Source organism: Vidua chalybeata, chromosome 1 (assembly GCF_026979565.1).
Source record: "Vidua chalybeata isolate OUT-0048 chromosome 1, bVidCha1 merged haplotype, whole genome shotgun sequence".
Lineage (NCBI taxonomy): Eukaryota > Metazoa > Chordata > Aves > Passeriformes > Viduidae > Vidua > Vidua chalybeata.
This window is the reverse complement of record NC_071530.1, coordinates 119,079,253-119,101,011: the sequence shown is the minus strand read 5'-3', so window position 1 is coordinate 119,101,011 and position 21,759 is coordinate 119,079,253. Positions and strand designations below refer to the sequence as shown.

The 21,759-nt window shown below is 39.8% G+C and overlaps 1 protein-coding gene across 1 annotated transcript in view; it reads left to right on the top strand.

Annotated features, from left to right (window-relative positions):
• The first annotated feature begins 598 nt into the window (after positions 1 to 598).
• The window catches only part of CPA6 (carboxypeptidase A6), an 83,573-nt gene continuing 62,412 nt past the window's right edge, over positions 599 to 21,759 (top strand). Inside the window, exon 1 of the mRNA XM_053965845.1 lies at positions 599 to 752. Coding sequence (XP_053821820.1) covers positions 631 to 752 — 122 coding nt within the window. The 5' untranslated portion in view covers positions 599 to 630. The remainder of the gene's footprint in view (positions 753 to 21,759) is intronic.

The window sequence follows — 21,759 nt, the reverse complement described above, 5'->3', positions numbered from 1 at the left end:
AGACAAGAGATTTTGACCACACCAGTAAACTGCAATCCCACTTTATGGTTCCTAATGGACTCTCTAGCACTCTTTGTTTCATAGAAGTGTGTCTCTGCCCTCTCGTCAGCCTCAGCTCTTGCCCAGCCGGGGAAACTTCATCCATAATCCCCCGATGCCACTGACTGTGCGTTAAGCAGCCCTTGCCCGGCCGTCTCGCCGCACCTGCAGCCGAAGCCCACCCCGCCCATCCCTCGTCCCGCCGGCCCCGACGGAGCCGCGGTGCCCGCGGGGGGCTGCTCGCCACCGCCCGGCCCTTGCCGGCCCCCGGGCTCCCCCCGGGCTCCCCCCGGGCAGGGCGGCGGCGGGGCCGCGCACCCCCCGCACCCCCGGCCCTCCCCGGCGGGCGGGCGCCTCCCCGCCCAGTCCCGTCCCCGTCCCGTCCCCATCCCCATCCCCGTGCCCAGGCGCGGCGGGGCGGCGGCCGACGGGCGTCCTCCCCCGGCTTTCTGCCCTCGCCGCTGGCGACCAGCGGCACCTCCGAGCGCCCCGCTCCTCCCCGCTCCGGCCCCGGCTTTGTGTGCGCGGCACCAGCCGCCACCTGGGGCGGGCGCGGCGGCGGCGGCAGTGCGGAGGGTGGCGGTGCCGGCGATGGCGGTGCCGGCGGTGACGGCGCGGCCCCGCACGATGCCGCTCCGCGGGCTCCTGCCCCTTTGTCTGCTCTGCCTCCAGGCTGCGCTACCGCTCCGCGGCCACCGCGGCCGCTACGCCGGGTAAGTCCGCCCGCGCCCCGCTCCGCCCGCGGCGCAGCTCCGCGGCCGCGCTCCCTCCGCACCGCTGGCCAGAGCCGGCTGGTGTCTGCGTGTTCGGGCGCCCCTCCCGCCGCCGACCTGCTCGTGAGTTTGTTTGCTGGCAGTTGTAGCATGTAGTTCGTGAAAAAGGTGCCGCGAGTCTCTGCTAGCTAAAGGAAGGATGCTACGCTGGGGGAAAAGAAAACAAAGTTTGAGTGTCCGTGTGGAAAAGAGAATTGCGATTATACAGCGGGGAAATACAGGGTTTTGAGGTTCTACCGTGCTCTGAAATGAATTAAGATCTGTATTTCCTTTAGGATACAATTATATGGGAATCTAAAATTGTTTCTAAAAAGTTGTACACTGTACGCTCATATTAGGGAATGCATAAGAAGTTCAAGCAATTAGGGAACTCTACTGTAAGCAAGAGGGGACTAAAACTTTCACGTGCATTTCAAACTAGACTTTTCTTTTTGTTCCAGCGGCAGTTCAAATTTGTGTTACAAAGGGAAAGATTGAACTAAGCAGTAGTAAAAAAGTGAACTTGCCTCCAAAGTGTATGTTCTTTGCCCCACTAGAGACTTTGTTTTTAGTAAGTGTTTAACACAATAAGTTTATGATGCAAATGAAAAGGCAGGCAAATATAAGAACATTAGAAACCCGTGGCAGGTGTCAATATACAATATAAAATTCTTTCAAAGTGACCAGCAAATTCATCAGGATAAGCACACCTCTCTGTGGAAGTAAGAGCTGTATTATTCTTTTTATTTTTTTTGGAGTAGCCAAGCCAAGCATAGAAATTCCCCTTCTAAAATGAAGTTTAAAAAAACATTCCTTAAGCTTCAAGGATTTGGTAATGTGATATGAAGCCATTCACCCCTGAGTCACTATTAGTGATAGAAAATAGTTAAACACTTGACAGCTGTCTTGCCATCTCTGTTCAGTCCCTCATGCTCCAGTATCTGTCTGCCCTGTGAAATCAAACAGGCCACCACAGTCAGGAATGCTCCTGACAGTGCCAAAAAGCAGCAGGACAGAAAAACTAAACTGTTCTTTAAAGCCAGGGTCCCACTGTAAGTTTTGTGCAACAGCTCTGTTCTCTCTGTCTGGAGCCCATAGCACAGGCATGGTCTCCATGGTCTTGAATTTAAATTCAAGATAGCATTCAGTTTGTTTCCAGATGACATGGAGATGAATAACACATTGTCAGTGCTGGTGCTGGTGCTTAAATTTTTCTGAATATTAATCACATAAGTTATCTACTAATTTTGACTAAATGTCAAAACACACATTTTACTATCCTCTAGGTTTAAGTGACATCATCAATTATAATCAAGTTGGTTCAAATAGAATAACATGCATATAAATTCAAGTATTGTACCTCTGCTCATTAATGTAACTCAACAATTTTGTTCAAAGTTTTAAAAACAATTTTCTTGTTTCAGGATTTCATATTCCCAAGGTGACATGTGAAAGACCCGTCCAAGTTCTCCTTAGTTGATCTCTGTTTTAGAAGCTTTTGCACAGACTCTAGTCCAAAAAAACAAGACTTCTCATCGACTTACAAAAGTTGGACAAGAAAATCACTGCCCAAAAAAAAAAAAAAACAACCAAAAAAAACCCCTAAAAAAAAAAGCTAGAGTTAATTATAAGAACTCTTAGTCAATAGGCAATTGTAGTAGGGGGCCAAGATACATTTACAAGCCTTGCTGAAAATGTGGTCAATATTTGAAACAGAAACCAGAATGTGTACCACATGTGTAACACAAACTGGAAAAACAAGCTAATATTTTTCCTACTTTACTAATATTTTCCCCCTCTACTAATATTTTCCATTTCTACTATCCTGGCATTATTTGTCTCAATAAAAGATGATGGAAAGTTAATTTGAAATGACATGGAGGTTTCTACAGAATTACAAATATATCTTGTCCATCTGTCATCATCACAGTGTCCTGGGCAGGGTCATTTAAATTCTTCTGTGTGTCCCATTGATTAGAAACAGTTGAGCAAGTATTGTCATTACTACTGAACCTGACTGTCACTCAAGGGGAAAAAATTTGGTAGGGTTTTTTGAGAAAGCCAATTAGGAGATTAATAATTTGCTAATGTTCACCATGAAAAGGGGTGTCCCAAAAAATTGTCTTCTTTTTGTGCCAAGAAACATCTGTGAATCCTAGTAATTTCTATTGTGTCAGAAGTTGTACCATAAAGGGAAAAGGCATTAGTATAATTAGGGCAAAAGAATGAGAGGGAAAAAAAAAAAAAAGCAATGGAAACATTTCTCATAAACTTAGGTCAGCACTTGGAGGCACACGTAATTGTAACTTTAGTTGAGGACTCTGGCCCAAGACAATGAACTAACTGGAAGTGCACATGTTTCTCCAAACTATGGCAAGCAGGCCAGGTATGCCATATGGGCACATCTTTATGAAAATGTGTTCTAGATACCTTTGGGAAGTCAGCAAATATTTGGGGAGTCTCAGCAAAGAGGAAGAAGCACTCAGAGCTCTTGGAAAGACTGAGGGACAGTTGTATTTGCCTTCTGCCTCACACAATACACAGGAGTTCAGCTTGAAGGAACTCAAGAGGAGCTCTCTAGAAGACACTGCTAATCAGCCACCCAACAGCAAATTCAAAACTGTACTCACACTATACTTTTTTTCCTTCCTGCATTTGTATATTCTGTCCAAAGGCTCCAGGGGAAGTGGATAAGTGGGAGACAAACACACACATCAGGGTTTGGATAGATTAGATGTGGAATATTCAAGGAGATTTTTCAGGAGGCAATTACAAGAAGTTCACACAGGAGCAGCAAGGATAACCAAATACATGGGAATGGTTTAAGTTCCTGAAATAACCAAGCAAATTAGAACTCTTTGGTCTCCAGTGGAAACAATTTAGGCCTTAAGAGATGTCTACAAACTTTGAGTCATATGGACCTAGTAGACAGAGATCAGTTATTCACTGTTTCTTCCAGTTACAGGAAGCAGGAGACATAAAATTAATCTAGTAGGAACCTTTTGATAACTTTACAGAGAAGTCTGCTGGAGCAGATGGAGTTTTGTGAGGGTTTTTTACCAAATGCACCAATCTCCCTACTCTTGGGAATCAGATGAATAAGGAGATAGCTTCCCATTATCAGGTCAAGATTTCTTAGAGTAGAAAAAAATCTCAGTCATTTGTTCTTTAAAAATCACTACTATGATCTTTTTACTTCAGTTCATCTAACTCCACCTGTACATGGTGGCTCAGCATGTTGCCTCCGATTTCTCCCCCACTTTTTGTTCTTCCAAAGCCTTTTCAGAAGTGTTCCTCATCTGGCCTTTTCTCTGACTTGCAAATTACCAAGTGCAGGCAAAGGCTGAAATAACTTGTCCAGTTTTTCTCTAAGGTTTTTGTTCTAAGATTTGGGTCTTTTTAAATATTGGATCAAGACAATAACTCCTCCAAAATGTTATCCTTCAGACCCACTGAAGACCCAGTACTGCAGATAATTATAATTTCTCTTGGTCAAATGAAGACTATAGATGCATGATTATTGTGTAACAACCACATAAAATAACCTGGGAATCATGTGGAGGTGGATAGCAAGGAAACAGAGAACAGTAAAGAAGTGTTCTGTAATCCAAGATATAATGTGCTGTAACTACTGGGACATGACCTCCAGAAAATTGCATAAACCAATTGTTCATATAGGGATGGACAGATATCAAATCTGAGAGCATTCAGCAAATTTCAGGTATTTTAATGCCCATTAATACCCCTACATACCATAACTAAGTACCTCTGATCCCACAGTACCTTACACACAATGGCTGGCAATTGTTCTGTCTCATGGAAAAAACACACGGGAGTGTGAGAAAAATGAGTTGCTGAGGGAATAGAGAAGTGGAAAGGAACTCCTCCTGTGCTATTCCCTCTGCAGATTTTTTCCAAATGTTTTAATCAGGGACTAAAGCTCTGCTATTTAAAATAAGTTATTTCTCCCTGCTGCTCAGCTCTCCCTCCCCACCCCCAAGTAAAAGTAAAATGTCATGTACACAACTGGCAAAAAAAAGCATTTGGAAAGCACACCAACAGCATGAGAGGGAAAGTAATTATATTTATTCAGATGAAAACCAAACTTAGTGCTTCTCTGGATAGTGTCAGGGAGCTTCTAAGAGGTGAAAAAGTGTGAGCTCTCTAGCAAAAATAGTTTAAGTATCCTTTTCTTAAAATTACCAATAATTTTGTAATCAAACACTGCTGATTCCTAAAACCAGCACAGATCAGTGAAATCCACAACAGTTTTGGGACCACTTACCTATTCTTGTCCCAACACCTCAGCTCTAATGATGTGCTTTCTCATTACCTGATATTCCCCTGCACAGTAATATTTATGTTGTCCTATAGGAAAAAATCAATTTTTGATTATTTTTCTCCTTTATGTCCAAGCATGATAAATTTACCTTTTAAAGTTTTTCTGCCCTCCTCATTATAAGTGAAAAACACAAAGTGTTTCAGTTGCTCTTTCTTTCCCTCTTCCAATTTCTTTTTCAAAATAATTGGAACAGTATGCACATCCTCACTACCTAGGTGAAGTGCATGCCAGGCAAGGAGGCTCCCAGTTGGCTGTGTCTAAACTGATAGACAGGTACATGTCACCATGTGAGCCTGGTTCCCATGCTTATCCGAACTGGGACACCATTGCCTGGTGCTGTGGCTTCTGACCTTTGCAGCTGGAGAAGATGGGGAGGGGGGGAAAGCATGGAAAGTAAGGTAAGATATAAAATATCAAGACATGGGCAAAGCTTGCACCCATACTAAGAAGCTTTGAACCTGCCCCAGGTTTTCTACCTTATATGCAACCTATGGCCTTTCAGTAAGAATTATTCTTTTGGAAGTGTAAAAGAAATTCCAGTAAACACACTTTCCTCATTTTTAGAAGCGTGTATGTTACAAATGGTAATGTAGTCTATTATTAAAGAAAATTCATGTTCAGGGTTGCATCCAACAATTATGTTCTGAAAAAAAGACCAACTGGGGTACATCTAAGAGATGCTTAGAAAAAGATACTTTTAAAAAATAATGAATTCACATATAGAATCTGCCTAGACCCTCAGTCTGAAACATCCCCTTTGGATACACCAGCTTCACTGTCTCATGAAACTAAGCAGGAAAAGAAATACAGATTTTCCCAGAGCTTCTGGTAGTAGTTGCAGTGATCTCCAAAGCTTCTATACTATACTCACTTGCAGATGCTGCTCCTGTGAGTTTACACTCATAGGCTCCTTAAAATGAAATTCTCAAATCTAAATGTTTTGTACAGGACTTAGTAAGCGCTTAACAGGGGACAGACACTATAAATTACATATATATTGATTTTTTCATTATCAAAAAAAAAGAGGATTCTAAAATATTTGAGCAGTGCACATAAAAGACAGTGGAACCTACTTTTAGTCCAGAAGGAAACTCACGGTTCTGAAAGGAGTGAATTTGAAAAAAGGAGAAATTAAAGATCTGCTTTTCTTGAAAACACTGCTGATATTTCGTAGGGAGCCCTTAGCTTCATACACTACACAGGACTGTATCCCATACTGCATGATAAACAGGGTCCCAAAGTCTCATCTCCTGAAATTCTAGTATCTGTAAAAATGTCATCCAAACATCTGAAATGGCCTTACATGGTCAAAATGCTGTAGGAAACATTTATTGTTGTATTGAGTTGAAGGTGAATAGACACCATCAATCATCTCTCACTATCTCCTGGAGGTAAACTCTGTCATCTGTTTTGCAGAATGACTCTTCACTTATATTTCCTCCTTAATTTTACTTCTGAATGCATAACAGAAACTGTACTCACTCTTCTGTGGTAGAATATAGTATTTAAGAGTGTGCATAACATTCATGCAAAAGTCAAGAAATAAGCAGTTATACTGATCATGTATCAGGCATCTCTTCGGTCATGCATATAGCACTAAAAACTGAGAACAGCAGTGGAGGTCAACAGTCAGTATTTTTATTGCTCAGGCAATACGACTTGTTTTGCTCTCAGGCAGGAGATTAAAAGAATTTTTCTCAATATAAAATAAAAATAGAAAATAATTTAAAAGAAACAGCATTGTTACTGCCCCCTGTCCACCTAACTTACATGTTTATGTTATCAGTATTGTTTTTCATGCAGAAAACAAGTGAAACTCATGCTCTCCATCCTATTTACAATAAGCAGGTTTAGTTGGAAAATAAGAACCAATAATTACAGTTGTACATTAGACCTCTCTCTACTCTACTGTGGGTAAAACACCCATAGTTTTTGCTGTCTCAGATTTGCAAGAACAAACTCACAGTCAGCAAAATTCTTGAGACAATTAAGCCTAATTCTATTTTTTTTCAGTTAATTATGATTCTGATTTAAAATCTTTGTTCACATGACTGTACATATGGGTACAAAGTTATGGTTCTCATTTGATGTTGGTATTACAGCAAAATGTGCATGAATGTCAAGGGTGCTACTATTTTGCACCTCAGTATATCAGATCAGAATTAGGCCTTAAGCAGACAGTGATTTTCGGGAAGATATCTGCAAAGAAAACTCCAAAACTGCATTTTATGGAAGGGACCTGAGGTTAGATAAGCCAAAGTACTCTGAATTGAAAATATACTCAGACCAACAAATAGATGGGGAAAATAAAGTCAATTTTTAAAATTATTTTGTACCTTGAACTTGCCAAATTAAGAGGATGGGATGGCATCTGTAATCCAGCAGTGGACAGGGAGTATGAACTCTTTCTTTCTGTGTCTGCCTGTGCAGACTGAATGCTCTGGAGAACAATGCTCTGTGGAGCCTCCTCTTCCTCTGGGGAACAATGGGACTTACAGTCTATTTATTTAAAGGGAATCCACATCATAAAGTTACCTAACAAAACAATACACCAAACTGCATTTTCCAAAGAGAAGATGTTCTAGATTGCTTAAATACAGCCATGGAAATAACAGATGTATCCTACCAAATCAAAACAGTTTTTTTTCCTTTATGTTCTGCAGCTCAGTTAAGGATGTGATATGGGGGAGACTACCACAGCAGGACCTTGAAAATGAGTTTGTAGGGGGTTTATTTTAGTAAAATTACTGTAAGAAAAAAATTACTGTTTCTTTATCATACTGTATTTCAAATACCTTCAGAATAGTAATGATACAGTTAGCAGCATCTCATGGTCAACTCAGAGATTAAAAAAAGAAGCTCTTTTTAGTAGAGATTTAAAATAAATTCTGGGCATTCACAGCCCAGAAAGCCAATCATATCCTGGGCTGCACAAACAGAAGTATGGCCAAGCAGGTCAAGGGAGGTGATTCTGCCCATCTACTCCTGTCTCATGAGACCCCACCTGGGGACCCCAACATAAGAAGGACATAGACCTGTTGGAACAAGTCCAGAGAAGGGTCATGAAAATGGTCAGAGGACTGGAGCACCTCTCCTGTGAGGAAAAGCTGTGAGAGTTGGGGTTGTTCAGCCTGGAGAAGAGAAGACTCCAGGGACACCCCATTGCAACCTCTCAGTACTTACAGAGAGCTTATAAGAAAGATGGGGACAAACTTCTTAGCAGGGCTTGTAGTGATAGGACAATGGGTAATGGTTTTAAACGAAAAGAGAGTTGATTTAGATGAGATGAAAGCAATCTTCTACAATGACAATACTGAAACACTGAAAAAAGGTACTGGAACTGCTCTGGTTGCCCAGAACTCCATCTAAACTGACCTTGATTCCAGGGAGGGATCATCTACCACCTCTCTGGGCAACCTGAACTAGTGAAAGATGTCTCTCCGGGGGCATTGAAGTAAATGGCTTTTAAAGTTTCCTTCCAACCCAAACTATTCTAAATTATTTTAGCAGGCCTAATGAAAAACTCTTCAATTTATTCCACTGTACTCCTACCAAGATTACCACCAGATGCTACTCTGAGGCTGCGGTGCAGTCATACAGCCAAACCCTGCTAACCCACACTAGTGGCCACTTGGTGCCTCTGCAGTCAGTTGTGCTTCTGCTCATCCAGATGTGCAGCCTCTGCTCAGGGACTGGCACGTCTCTGCCAGGAGCACAGAGGGGGAAAAAACCCCACTTCTTCATTTTTTCCCCCCGGAACTAATTGACAGCTTATCAGGTTGTGGCTGCTGCAGAGCCTCTGCAGCACAGGGAAGGGGAAGGAATGGCTGGGTTTTTGGCACCTGCCTGTGTACCTTGAGTCTGTTAGTCTCCCTGTGCACTGGGAGCAGTTGTCTGAAACCAGTTTATTCCAGGTGTGTATCCCAAGGAGCACACCGTGGGTTTACCTCAGCAGAATTTGGCGTCTTGATCAGTCCCGACTGCCAGATTCCTCTCCAGACCTATGTCAGTGAAACAATTGCAAATGAGTATTTCATACTCAAAGAGAGAATAGTATGATGCTTATTTTCAAATAAGTACTTTCCTGAAATTGCAAAACCAAAGAAAAATTCAACCCTGGTACTAACCATCATCCTGTGGGTTTTTTAAGCAAAGGGATTTCATTATGCTTAATGTCTGAAGAAGCTGTAAATCCCTCTTTACCTAATGAACAAGACTGGTGTGATAGGGTCTACAGAAAAACTAGCATCTATTTATTAAATAGGTTGGTGTTAGGCAAACAATAGCTATTACCTGGAAAGAAAGCAGGGAAGACATTTAATTAAGTACATTTTATTAATAGCTCTGTCTTTTTTGTCACAGCACAGTTTCACATTTTCAGGAAAATAAACCTTGGACTTGTTCACCTTTCAGGGAAATAACACTTGAACTGTATAGCCCAGGCAGTTAAAAACACGCTCTGCCTAAAATTTACACCAAATAACAGGAGTCACTGTGCAAGCACAATGCCAAGTCTGGGCTGGTAACTCACATCTCTCTGCAGAATGAGCTTGTGTCCTTGCCAGTAACACTCAGTGTAAACGTACCCAGCGGCACAAAGGCAGCACAGCATGTCCTCATCCTGCTCCCTTATCAACAGTCTGGATCCCTGATTCATCTGCCTGTCGTAGCAACAATGGTAAAAAATGTAAATGGAGATCATTAATAGAATATAAAATCTAAGTAATTTGCTTTTCCATGTGAAAAATCAAATAGTTTCACCTTCAGTTTGTTCAGCTGAGGTTCTTTTATTTTGATTTTACCAGAAACAGCTCTCTTAGTTTTGAAATAGTCAAACATGAAGTCATGTTTTGATATGACCAAAAAAGAAGAAATCAAAGCATTTGTGTATAAAGGATAAAATCTCTTGTATCTGCTATCCAGCAGCATAAAAATAATTCCTGATGTATTTTCCAAGGCCTAGCCTAGAATATAAACTGCAGTGAAGTATTTAATTATGCAGGTTTTGATCACTACTGGAAGGGATTTTTCTGTTCAACTCTAAGTTGTCCTGGAGAGAGTGGTGATTCTCCCTCTGAAGCAGCTGTGAGGAGCGGGGAACACAGGAACAGAGGGCTCTTGTGCCCAGACCAGGTCTTGGGAGGAACCCTGTCTGCTTGCCATGGGCTGTGCAGTGGCTGAGCACATTTGGTGTATCGTATCTCTCAGAGGCCCCAGGCAAGGGGACATCATCTGCTCATAGAATCATGGAACCATAGAATTGTTTCGTTTATAAAAGACCTGGAAGATTGCTGAGTCCAACTGGTAGCGTAACACAGCAGAGTCCACTACTGAACCATGTTCCTAAGCACCACATCCATATGTCTTTTAAAGACCCCCAGGAATGGCTGAGACTGGTGATTCAACCATGTCTGTGGACAGCCTCCAATGCTTGATAACTCTCTCAGTGAAGTTTTTTATCAGTCTCTGTCAGACAGACGTGACAAAGTTGCCAATCTACTCTTGCCAGGTGATCCTGGGCCAACACAGAGACAGAAATGTGGGTATTTCAGGCTCAAACTGGGTGAGGGAGGACTTGGGGTCTCAGCCTTTCCTCCTGTCTACAGCATATGTTGTTTGCTGCATGAAGTAGTTATATCTTTCAAGGCCTTCCATCTAGCCTTACATGCCAAAAAATCTCTGTCAAATCAGAAAGTAGGTGTCCAGTGAGTTCAGGTGCTTTTGCAGTTCAGAAGCAACTTAAGAGGTGACACAGACCTGGAGACTACAAGACCATCAGTGCCCCTGCTAGTATCCACTCCCTCTATTCTTAGTTCTTAGCCAGTGGATGGCATGCCACCCACCAGTGTGTTATTTTTCCTATGTTCATCACTTTTCATTGGACCTATCACCCCTTTTTCATAAGATAACTGGTGGTTTTCTTGCTATATGATAAATGATGGACAAAAAGGCACCTCAAAAATCTGGTAGTCAGCCCAGGCTGCCCCTGCCTGACCAAGGTGCAGGACAGTTTGCAATGATTAGCATGTATCACCCACAGACATGAGAAAACAGTATAGAACCATTAAAAAATTGGTTATCTTAAGCCTCTGGGAGAGGATGGAAAAGTGGAGTAAAGTCATTGTCCTACATGTTAAGGAGTCAGTACAGAGTAGTGCCCAAGATGAGTTAAGCCTTACGCCTCTCTTTTAAGAAGGGCAACGTCTCCAAATCCTATGAAAGGTCCACAGAGAAATGGTAAGTCAAGGGCTCCATGGACCAGGAAATCCTGATTTTTTTGCTTCTGCTGACCAAAACTGTAAGAGTGAGGGCAAAACCCACAGATTTTACCTTGTCACATGAGATCACTCCTAACAATTTGTGGACAGCGAGACAGTGCCATGAAATAGTTTAGGATACAGAATAGCAGAGACTGATGGATGAACACTTTCCTCTGTGAAATCTGATCTTTCTGCATTGTTTGCCTTTAATCCAGCGACCATTATCTCTACTGAAAAAATACATGTGAGCTTTTATGTGTGACAACTGCACTCGGGGTGGTCTTTGAATTAGAAGGCATTTGGTCACAGAGTCTGTAGCAAGTCACGCCACTGCAGCCTGCACAGTTATATCAGGAAAAAAGAAGCATGCAGGAGAGGAAAAGCCTTCTCCTGGGTGGTTAAAGGAGACAGGGCTGTGAAAACTGAGGAAAGAGCTTCCTAATACTCAGGTGTTTTTACTGTGAAGTGACATTAGCTGAGGGAAGAGACATAATATTTATGCCACAAGTAATGGATCTACCAGATTTCAGTTATCTTGTTAGAACTAATGAAATACAATCTTAATGGAGTAGCTAATAAATGGCCAATAAAAATGCAAAATAATAATTCTGCTGAAATAGAAAATAATTTGAACAAACAAAAAAATACTATGCAGAAGGGAAATGCAGGGATCTTACTGGGAGGACCAGTTTTACAGCGCCTAATGGAAAAATTAACTATTAGGGTGGATGTAGCAACAGAAGTCCCTCTGGCTCACTGGAAAATATTACACTTTTTTTTTTTTCATGAGAAAAAAATAGCACAAATTTTGAGCAAACAAAGGAGGAATTTTTAAATTAGTTGTTATATAAAGAACTTTGCTTCTTACAAGGCTAAATAAATGGGTGAATTTAAGGTAATATTTCTAAAATTATACAATTGCAGGGAGGGTATTTATTTCTAAACTGCATGGCTATAAAACACCAGATGCCATACAATGCAGTAATCTCAGAACAAGGCTGGAATCTGTTGTCTGTGAGGAGCACACAGATGCTTGCTTTTAGCAGTGACGTCTTGCTCATAAACCAGGAACACCAAACACTCCTCACCGCATTCAAAACTTGTGTCCCCATTGCATGTGGGATTTTGTTGTCTCAAGATTAATCATTACTCATGTGAAACTAGGAAGGGAGAGTTTTAAATTACAGTTTATGAAGAGAGAGGTAAGAGTTTTCTTATGTTAGGTTAAGGATTAACTGAAGGAAATGTTGCCTCTTGGTTGAGCTTGGCAGCCAAAGAGGCCTCTGCTGTTTTGGCCACACATTATCCTGATGTATGGCTTAGGTCACTCCTCTCTATTTTACAAAAGCAAAAATGGAAGCACAACGAAGAGATATGTTTTTCATTTGAGACAGAAAAAAACAAAATTCCACCATAAACACAAAGTATCACCTCATATATTGTGCTGCTTCTTGCATAATACAGTGTTTGGCAGCTTGTTCTTAGCCATGGAGCATGCCAACTCCATTTTCCATTAAACTTGATGTAATAATAGCTGGTCACAAAAAAAAAGAGTATAATAAGAAAGAAGCTGCAGAAACATGGAGCCAACAATTTAAGGGCTTTTTAAAGCTCTACATTTGTGTGGTATTAATTGACATAGCGTATCAAGTGTAGATCAAAATGCAAATATTTTGCCCATTGCAGCTTTACAGACTACAATAATTGCAAATGGAAATTAATTCGCCCTATGAATTTATCCCAGTGTACAATGTAAAAAATACAATTCAAATTGAAAGTGTATAAAAGCAGAGAATGTGATAATAGCTGGATTTAAAAAAATAAAATAAAAAATAAACACAACTCTCCATCTGGGTTCCGTATTTAGTGTTTAATGGACATGTACTGGTGCTGCTGATTTAAAAAATACCCTTTTGTTTGCATTTTTGATAAATCCCATCAAAGCTGTCCTTTTCTAGGAGAAAATGTAGAGCAAAGCAGAGGTTTAATATATATTACAGGTTTCATAATTTATGCGTTCAAGATAGCATAAAACAATACAAACATTATATATTTTTTTAATCTGAAATTTCATCTCATTTCTTGCTCTTTGAGACCATTTCAGTCAAATTGAGATACATCCTATTTACCTGCCAAAAACTCAGCAAAATCAAATAGACCAACCGACCTTCCCTAGCTCAGCATTTCACCTTTAGATGGGAGCAAGTACATAGAAGCTCTGTCTCATAAAAACACTGGGTGCTACAGCAGCAGCAGGAGATTTTTAGTGAAAATGCTGCTTGGGGCACATATCTTGGCAAGCAGCAGCTCCCTGATGGAAATAGCATTTGGCATCAAAAGTTCTCTCCCAGAAGGCCTATGCACATAGTTTCTCAGCTGTCTTTTTTCAAAGAACCTTTCCTTTTGCTGGCTGTGCAGGTGCTGAGCTGAGATTACAACCTGCTGTGTAAAAACCTGCCCCTTTTCTTCATACCTGCCTCTCAGTTCTCACCCCTCTTGTACTTCATTGTCCTCATCTTTCCTCGTAAACAGCCTGCAGAACCATTCTGGGCAGGGATTGAGGCATTTTACTACCTGCTGGCTCAGCACATAATTCCTGATATTTGCTGTTCTCTGACTGCAGTATAATTAGGCAATAGCAGTTTCAGCTCTGAAACAGGTCTTTTGGACAGTGGGCCCAGACAGTATGATAAATAGCAATCTTATCAGGAGAAAAGAAGCTCAACAATTTTTTGCTATTACGAATGTTTCCTATTTAGGGTATTGGTTTCAGTTGGACAGAAGGGAAGAAATGCTGATGGGGATGATTTCTTTAAGGAGCTAGCAGCTCTTTTCAGCATTTCATTAATTTTTGTGAGTTATTTTATCAAGGGAGATCTTAAATCATACTTAGTAAATTTTCATCAAATTTCAACAGACAAAGCTCTGTTTTGTAATATGTTGAGTAGATGTGAGCCATGCTGAGAAATAAGTGATACCTGAGCACCAGACTCCACTGACACCCTCTGAACTTGGTATCCTGTTCTGCTGGATCCCTTTGGGTCTTGTTGGTGTCTTTCCTTGGGTTTAGTAGTTTTCTCTGTGTGGGAGTTGGAAATAGGGATCAAAAAAGAGGAGTAAGCAAGAGGTCATAAACAATAGCTCTGAGAGACATGCTCTACCCTGGTCATTTCAGCCCGGTGTAACACATCCTGGATGAAGTTGATAGCCATGTCTCTTTTCACTAAAGATTGCAAGTATATTTTTATACCTTCACACAAATACATGCACCATTATCCATGATACCTCCAAACCTGGTGAGCCAAAGCAACACACACAAAGGTAACTGTCTTTCATACAGAAAGTATGAACAGAATGATGTCATGCAGTCAGGTAGACTAAACAATCTGTCTTTTTCAGATAAAAACTATAAAACCTTAAGAAACATTTACCATATCAGGTATGTGATGAAAATTGCAGTAATAAATCTGACATGATTTAGAAACTGTGTTCCCAGGACAATTACAGAATGCCCTAGGCATTTTCTGTCTGCCTGCTCTTAGGCAGAACATGTTTACACCATGTTTCATAAATCCAACTTCTGCAGCATGGAGTGGTTTATTCTGAGAGCGCAGCAGTGAATTTTCTAAACAAAATGAATGATGTAAAACCTCAAAGGGCAAGTTTGGTATTTCAGTGACAAAGGCACAATACTTAAAGGAGATCTCTGCATTTGTGGTTTGTCATAGTTTAGCAAATTAGGTTCCAGATTGATGTTAAACAAATAATCTCTGCAGTAATACTTTTTAACAATCAAGTAATGAACAAATGTAATAGCATGTCTTAAGAAATCAATTGCAAGTTGTTTTAACAATGCATAAAACATCTGCTTATTACTGCAGATCTCCAGGATGGAGAGTGGCACAAGTGGAACTTGCTGTGTGTTGTCAGTGCCCTGAGTCTTTCTAGCAGCCCCTTCACCACCCTGCCTTCTTCCAGTAGAAGAGCCAAAATCATCATGTCACATTCAGTGACTGTTCAGTGACTATTCTGAGCCATGACTCAGTTGTAGCCACACCTTGAACTTTGAAAACACAGAGTCACTGCTGTGCCAGTCAAGAGTTTTGGGAGAGCAGCCAAGATACTGCAAGGAGGTTTTGATAGAATTACAACAACGAAATCAGAATCCAGCCAAACATGAATGCTCCTTAATTTGAGGGAAAGGTGATTACTGGGCAAATAGGTGAAATTTTCTTAAGTTTCAGTTCAGAGCATTAAGCCTTTTTTTTTATCTCTGTGGAAGTAAAAGCCTTACTAATAATGGGTCTGGCTTTTTTGTTTAGCAGAGCACCCCAAAAGTAGATTATGTTTATCCTCTTGGTAGCATAAGGGATTCCAAAACCCTACTGCCTTATATCTCTGCTTAAAGAATATTTTTCAAGTCATACTTTTCCTTCAAACTTATAGCTTTATTGTCCCTTTAGATAAAATAAATAATACTGCCATCTGATTTTCTGGTTTTTTTGGTTTTTTTTTTTTTAATTTACCTATTGAATTTCTAGGTAAAAACACAAACATTGATTCAGGAACCTGCATAATTCTGGGCAGTATTGGCTAAGAAACATCATGTGTTGAACAGATGATAGTAAATAAAATGTTTTCTCCAGAAGTTACTAAATTCTCCAAAGTGAATGAAACTGTAATGCATGTCAATTCAGCTTAATTCATGTTGTGATGAGAATTTCCCAACCTCACTCCACATTTCTACACAAATATTTGTATTATTTAGCCATAAACTGAGTTTATTAAATGAAGTAAGACACTCTGTGCTCCATTTTACAAACATTTCTCTGTAAGTTAAATCATATTGGTAGCAGATTTTGAGTCCAGCTAAGTCCAAAGCACTAGAAATAGTAAGATAAACTATTTAAGTGTCACTTTTTTGTGTGTTTTAAATTGGCAAGAAGTAACTTCAGCCTTTTGTTAAAAAAGAAAAAGAAAAAGAAAAAGAAAAAAAAGAAAAAGAAAAAGAAAAAGAAAAAGAAAAAGAAAAAAAAAGAAAAAGAAAAAGAATAATTTAGGTATATTGGTGATCACAATAACTCCCATTAAATTGTAAATGTTTTATGTTCTTGGGATATCAATCACAGGACCCATAAGCAAAGAGTCAGGGAAGGAAAGAGAGTCTTCCAGGCATGACACATCTGGTTCTTTGGCAGCCTAAACAGACTTTATATTGCCAGCTTTAAATTGGGCCTTTGAATTTGCCACATGCTTTATCTGATGATGGGCTGTCTGGACTGCCATGTGGTCCTGGTTGCAGCAGCTTTAACATTTAATATTTAGGTCTATTCCCCTCCCTTCTCCCTCTTCAAATGATCTCCGTGCAGGAAAGCTTCATACCCAATCCTCGTGTTTAGGGTTTATGGCTTTGCTCTTCTAAACCTCTAAATATGCATTTCTGACCAGGACTGGGACAGTACTACAAGACTACATTTATACAGTATTTATGTATATTTGTACTACAAATATACAGTACTACAAGAATTGTAATCCTCCATCACCAACAGTTTTACACTCAAAGACATTCAAAAGCAGCCATTAAAAGATTTCCATCTGTACAAGACTCTTGATGAATCCATTGACTGGCCAGAAACTTCTCAATTTCTTTATTTACTAAACTAAGGATCTATTACCAAAAATCTAGTACTAGAGGAAGTCAGCAGTAAACTGTATTTTTCAGTAATGAAAATTCAACTGGATATGTCATCACAGATTGTAAATGGGCCCATTTGTGTATATCTTGATTTAATATGTTCTGCAGAGAAGCACCTTGCTGCTTTTAGAAGTAGATGGAATCTGCTATTAGGGAAAAAAAGAACCCTGATTATCTCCTGGATGTTCAGCCCTAATAAAACATAAAATTGTTTAAAAGGAGTTATCAGTAGTTTCCAAATTAGATGATATAGGAAATAGAGGAATTTCAATAGCTCGCTCTTAGTCTTTTCCCTTTCTGGACTGGTTACAGCCTCCTGGTACACTTGCCCCTACATCTGACACTTCAGTCTCTATATAACATACTTCTGAAGTTATGCAGTCAATTATATTCATGTTAATCTTAAGAATTACCTTTTTTTTTTTCTGCTCAGACCATGTAGTCAAAGAAACAGAAATATTATGGAAAATAAGTTTCCACTGTGAACCTGTATACTCAAAGCCAGCAGGTGAATAGACTAATGCTTTTGTTTTTTGGTATCCATAATTTCTTAAACTTCTCTTAGAAGTTTAGAAACTTCAAACACTCAAACTGAACACTCAAAGTCAGCAGTGACTGGGAAAACAGAGGATTGCAGATGTCACCCCTCACTGACTCTGTGTGCTACTTGTCACAGGTGCCACTGACTGCACCAGTGTGTTATGCTGAGTGACAGTCAAGTGTTTTCATACAAATGTCTTCTAAGCAGCCTTTCCCCTCACTGCCTCCATCTTCTTCATTGCACTCCCTGTTCTTATGATAATGGTGCTCCCACTTCTCTTCCAGTTTAGTGCTTATTTAAAAATTGTTACTGCCATCAAAGCTCAGACCAGCAATGGGCCACAGAAAGGATTATCAATCTTTCATAATCTAATATAAAAAGACATTGTAGCGTGGTCTTACTAAGTATGCTGTTAAACTAATTTGAAGTTTAATAAAATAGTTTTACTTATGACATTTGTATCAGAGAAAATAATAAAAAAAAAAAGAGTTCTGCTTCTTCCCTTTTTTCCTCTCTGAATAGTAACATGGCAAGGGAATTCAGCAGCTACTCTGCTCTTCAGAGGATTCCCAAAGGCAAGTTTTGTGTGTTACTCATTAAGTGTGAGCATGAAGGAGAATTATAGAATCAGGAATCTTCACTTTCACATTCAAAGTGATAGCAAATGGCAAGCTAGCAGCCACCCTGCTCTGCTCCCTAAACCAGCCACAGATCTGCTGTATTTCTGTATTATACTGTATTTACCTGGTCATGTGTGATAGCATGGTCATTTACAACAGCGACAACATGCACCAGGATGCCACTTACTGCTGTGGCAGCTGTAACAAACTCTAGCAGATTAACAGGCTTCCTGTAGGCAAATAGCACCCAAAATACTCATCTACCCAGGGAATTAGGCATCTGTTAACTTTATCTGACAGTTTCTTTGTTACACAGTTCGTTCTCTTGGCAATTGACCTTCAGAATAAATGTGAAATGCAAACCTCAGAACAGGAAAATGAACCCCTAAAATCTATCAAATCACTTAGTAAAATGCATCACTATTGCCTCAGACAGAATGCTTCCTAATTTAAGGCTGACATTTATATGTTACTCTAAAATAGCTAAACATGAATACTGAAGAGAAAAAAGAAGCTAGAAACATCAGAATTAGTAGTTAAACTTTTACATCACTTGATTTTGAAAGTTAGGTTAATGGCATGAGGTTCTAAAATCTGTAAGAACAGGGGATTTATGGGTTTGCAAAAGACCTTTAGAAAGATATGTACAATTATAAATGAATTGTTAAAATATTTTATGGAGAGGTTTTGCAGAAGAGTGCTTTGGTGTTACTGACACTTGCTTAAAACTGTAATATTTCACATAAGAGTCTAATGTGGAGCTGAGAAAGATTGTTTTACACATTTAAGTGTCTACTGACTTTGATAGCAATCAGATATCAATGCCTGTGTAATGTAGTCCCCTTGTAGGCAGAAAACATGTGTCAAATAGAGCTGGTAAAACCAAAAATTACTCTGCGTGTTTTTTTATTAAATTGGCCTTTAACAGAATAGAAATTTCTGTGAAGCTTTTTTCATGCTTGTGCTGATGCAAAAAAAAAAAAGAGGCAGTCGAGATATTTAAAATATATTTTAATAATTTTTTCAGGAAGCTAAATAGATTAACTTTTTTCTTATTGTTTCTGTGGGAATAAATTAATTTCATGAGTATCTATTGACAAATTAGAATTTACCTCAGTAATGACAAAAGTTTGAGGATGAACTTTCTCTCTCCAGAAGACAGGATGACTTGTAGCTCATGTGTTCATGACATGGATTTGAGTGGGGAAAAATATTTTCCACAAGCAGTGGTGGAGGATACACCTCCACCCTCTCAAACATGTGGTCTTCTGTAGGAAAAATGGCCCTCCAGGAGTTACCCTACCTTTGGTAAATTGAAAGTACTTTTGGTTAAATTGAAATCTAAGCAGAGGCCTACTTATAAGTCTTGGCATTTTGAGTCAAAATAAGCACCAAAATCACCACCCTTCCAGGTTCTGTGTGAGCAGGTTGTGCTGTGCAAACATTCTGATCCGACTCGACCACCTGGTGCTGAGGACCAGACATTCTCTACATTACATGGATCTGGTTGGGTTTTGCTTTGGACTGGCTGATCTCATCCCAGAGACTAAAAGCTGGTTTGTGTTTGGGGTGCATTGCATGTACCCCAAGACCATCCCTCAGTTTATGTTCAATCAAGTTCATGCACCCTCAGACTGGCCCTATGTGTGTCACAAACCCAGAGGCTGTGTCGCAGTGAGAACCTCATGTGCGTGGGAAGGGACACTCAGGTTCACTTCAGAAGTGCACTTCTGATCTGAATTAAAAGGTTTATGTAGCTTCTATCCTTCTCCCAACACTAGCACCTAAAGAATAAGGTGTCTGAAATACTGCAGCTGTTAAACAGCATGTCTGCAGCACAGGTTTCTTCCTAATCTCCATCATTTATCATTGATAAAGATACTGAGATCTCTGAGGTGTCTTGGAAGACAATATGGAACTGCTGTATTTGTGATGTCTTGTTTTTGTAATCTGTGGGTAAAACAGGGAGTAGTTCCATCCAGAGCAATCCATGATTCCTTTTTTGTACATTTTTTAAAAGTTTTACTCAGCCACTGGCTCCTTTTTCAGAAGAATACTTTCACATTGTAATCAGATTTGTATTGCCTAAAAATGAAGTAATTATACCACACTCAACAAAAAAATAGAAAAGCAGGAGCTCTCAGTATCCATTTCTTCCTTCAATTCATTTGCAAAGGTGTCTTTTGAACCCTTACTTTATGGAAACCAAGACATCAATAAAAAGAAATACAAATTCTCCAATAACAAGAGTGGTTAATACCAGGCTTTCACTTATGAAATTTCTATAAATGGAATCATATTATGATGAGTGGGTTTAAGAAATGTAGGGCAAGTCCCAGCAGCCCTGGAGAGATTTCTGAGATTGGGCTGAAGATTTAAGAGGAGGCACCTGCTTGTCTGCCTGTGGCAGCTTCCCTTGTAGTAAACTGAGCACAGCTGTCACAGCTTCTTGCTGAAGGGCAGAGGGGAAAACATCCCCTTACACACCACACCGTGTTAATCTCCACACTACCTTGGATTTTTGGTTTACTGAAAAAAGGTGAACAGAATCAGTGAGGACAGTTTAAAATGTTTCAGCAGCACACTGCTCTTCCTCGTGCAGGTGGCATTGTCCAGCCAAGTATTCAGCTGGCTGTCACCTACTACAGGTATGTCCAGCTAACTCTGGGTGAGAAAACTGTTCCAAAATAAAAATGCTCTGATAAAGATGCTTTGATTAAGATAACCACCTTTTGACCCATACTAACAGTCAGAGAGTCCTAAAGCAATTTTATATTGCATATGCTTTCTGGAAGCACATCAATAGGTATCTAAGGAATTTTAAGTGCTTGAGGCATGAAGTAAAGGCAAAGGGAATTGTCTTGCTCTAGGCATCAGGACAAAAACAGTTGCTGGAGGCAGGAAACTGTCTCTGGTCAGGGCAAGTGGGATTACTGCAGATATGTGAGGCTCCTGCAGTACAGCCCTTCATACAGCACCACTGGACACTTTGCTAACTCTGTAATGCAGTCATTAACTTAATACTCATTTGTACTATGTGTTTCTTACTGCTCAAGACTGTACTCCTTGAGCTAAAATGCTACCTCTGACTTTTCTGTTTACAAAAATAAGCAAAAAATGCACTGTTTTTCTCCTTTTTCTTTCACATTGTTCAGTAGTTCCTTGTTGCGCTGGAACTGCCTTACCCAAGCTTCTACTTGACATCATTTTAGTGTGAATATTTTAATCTGCTACTTGGATGCATTGTTGAATTTTACTGTGCTGTTTCCCAGCTGAGTAGTAGTTTGGAAAAAAAGTTTGAAAATCTACTACTAAAGAAATATTTCATTATTATTTATTTTATATTTACATTGTCTCTGATTACAATATTAGTAAGATTTATTAATACAATCTTTGCTGCTTCTGTAAAAAAATATGAAGAGCAGATGATCTAGCATACCTATGTAATTTATTTTTCTGTACAGCAGGCAAAGATTTAGAAAAGACTAGCTTAACTTCCACCATTTTTCC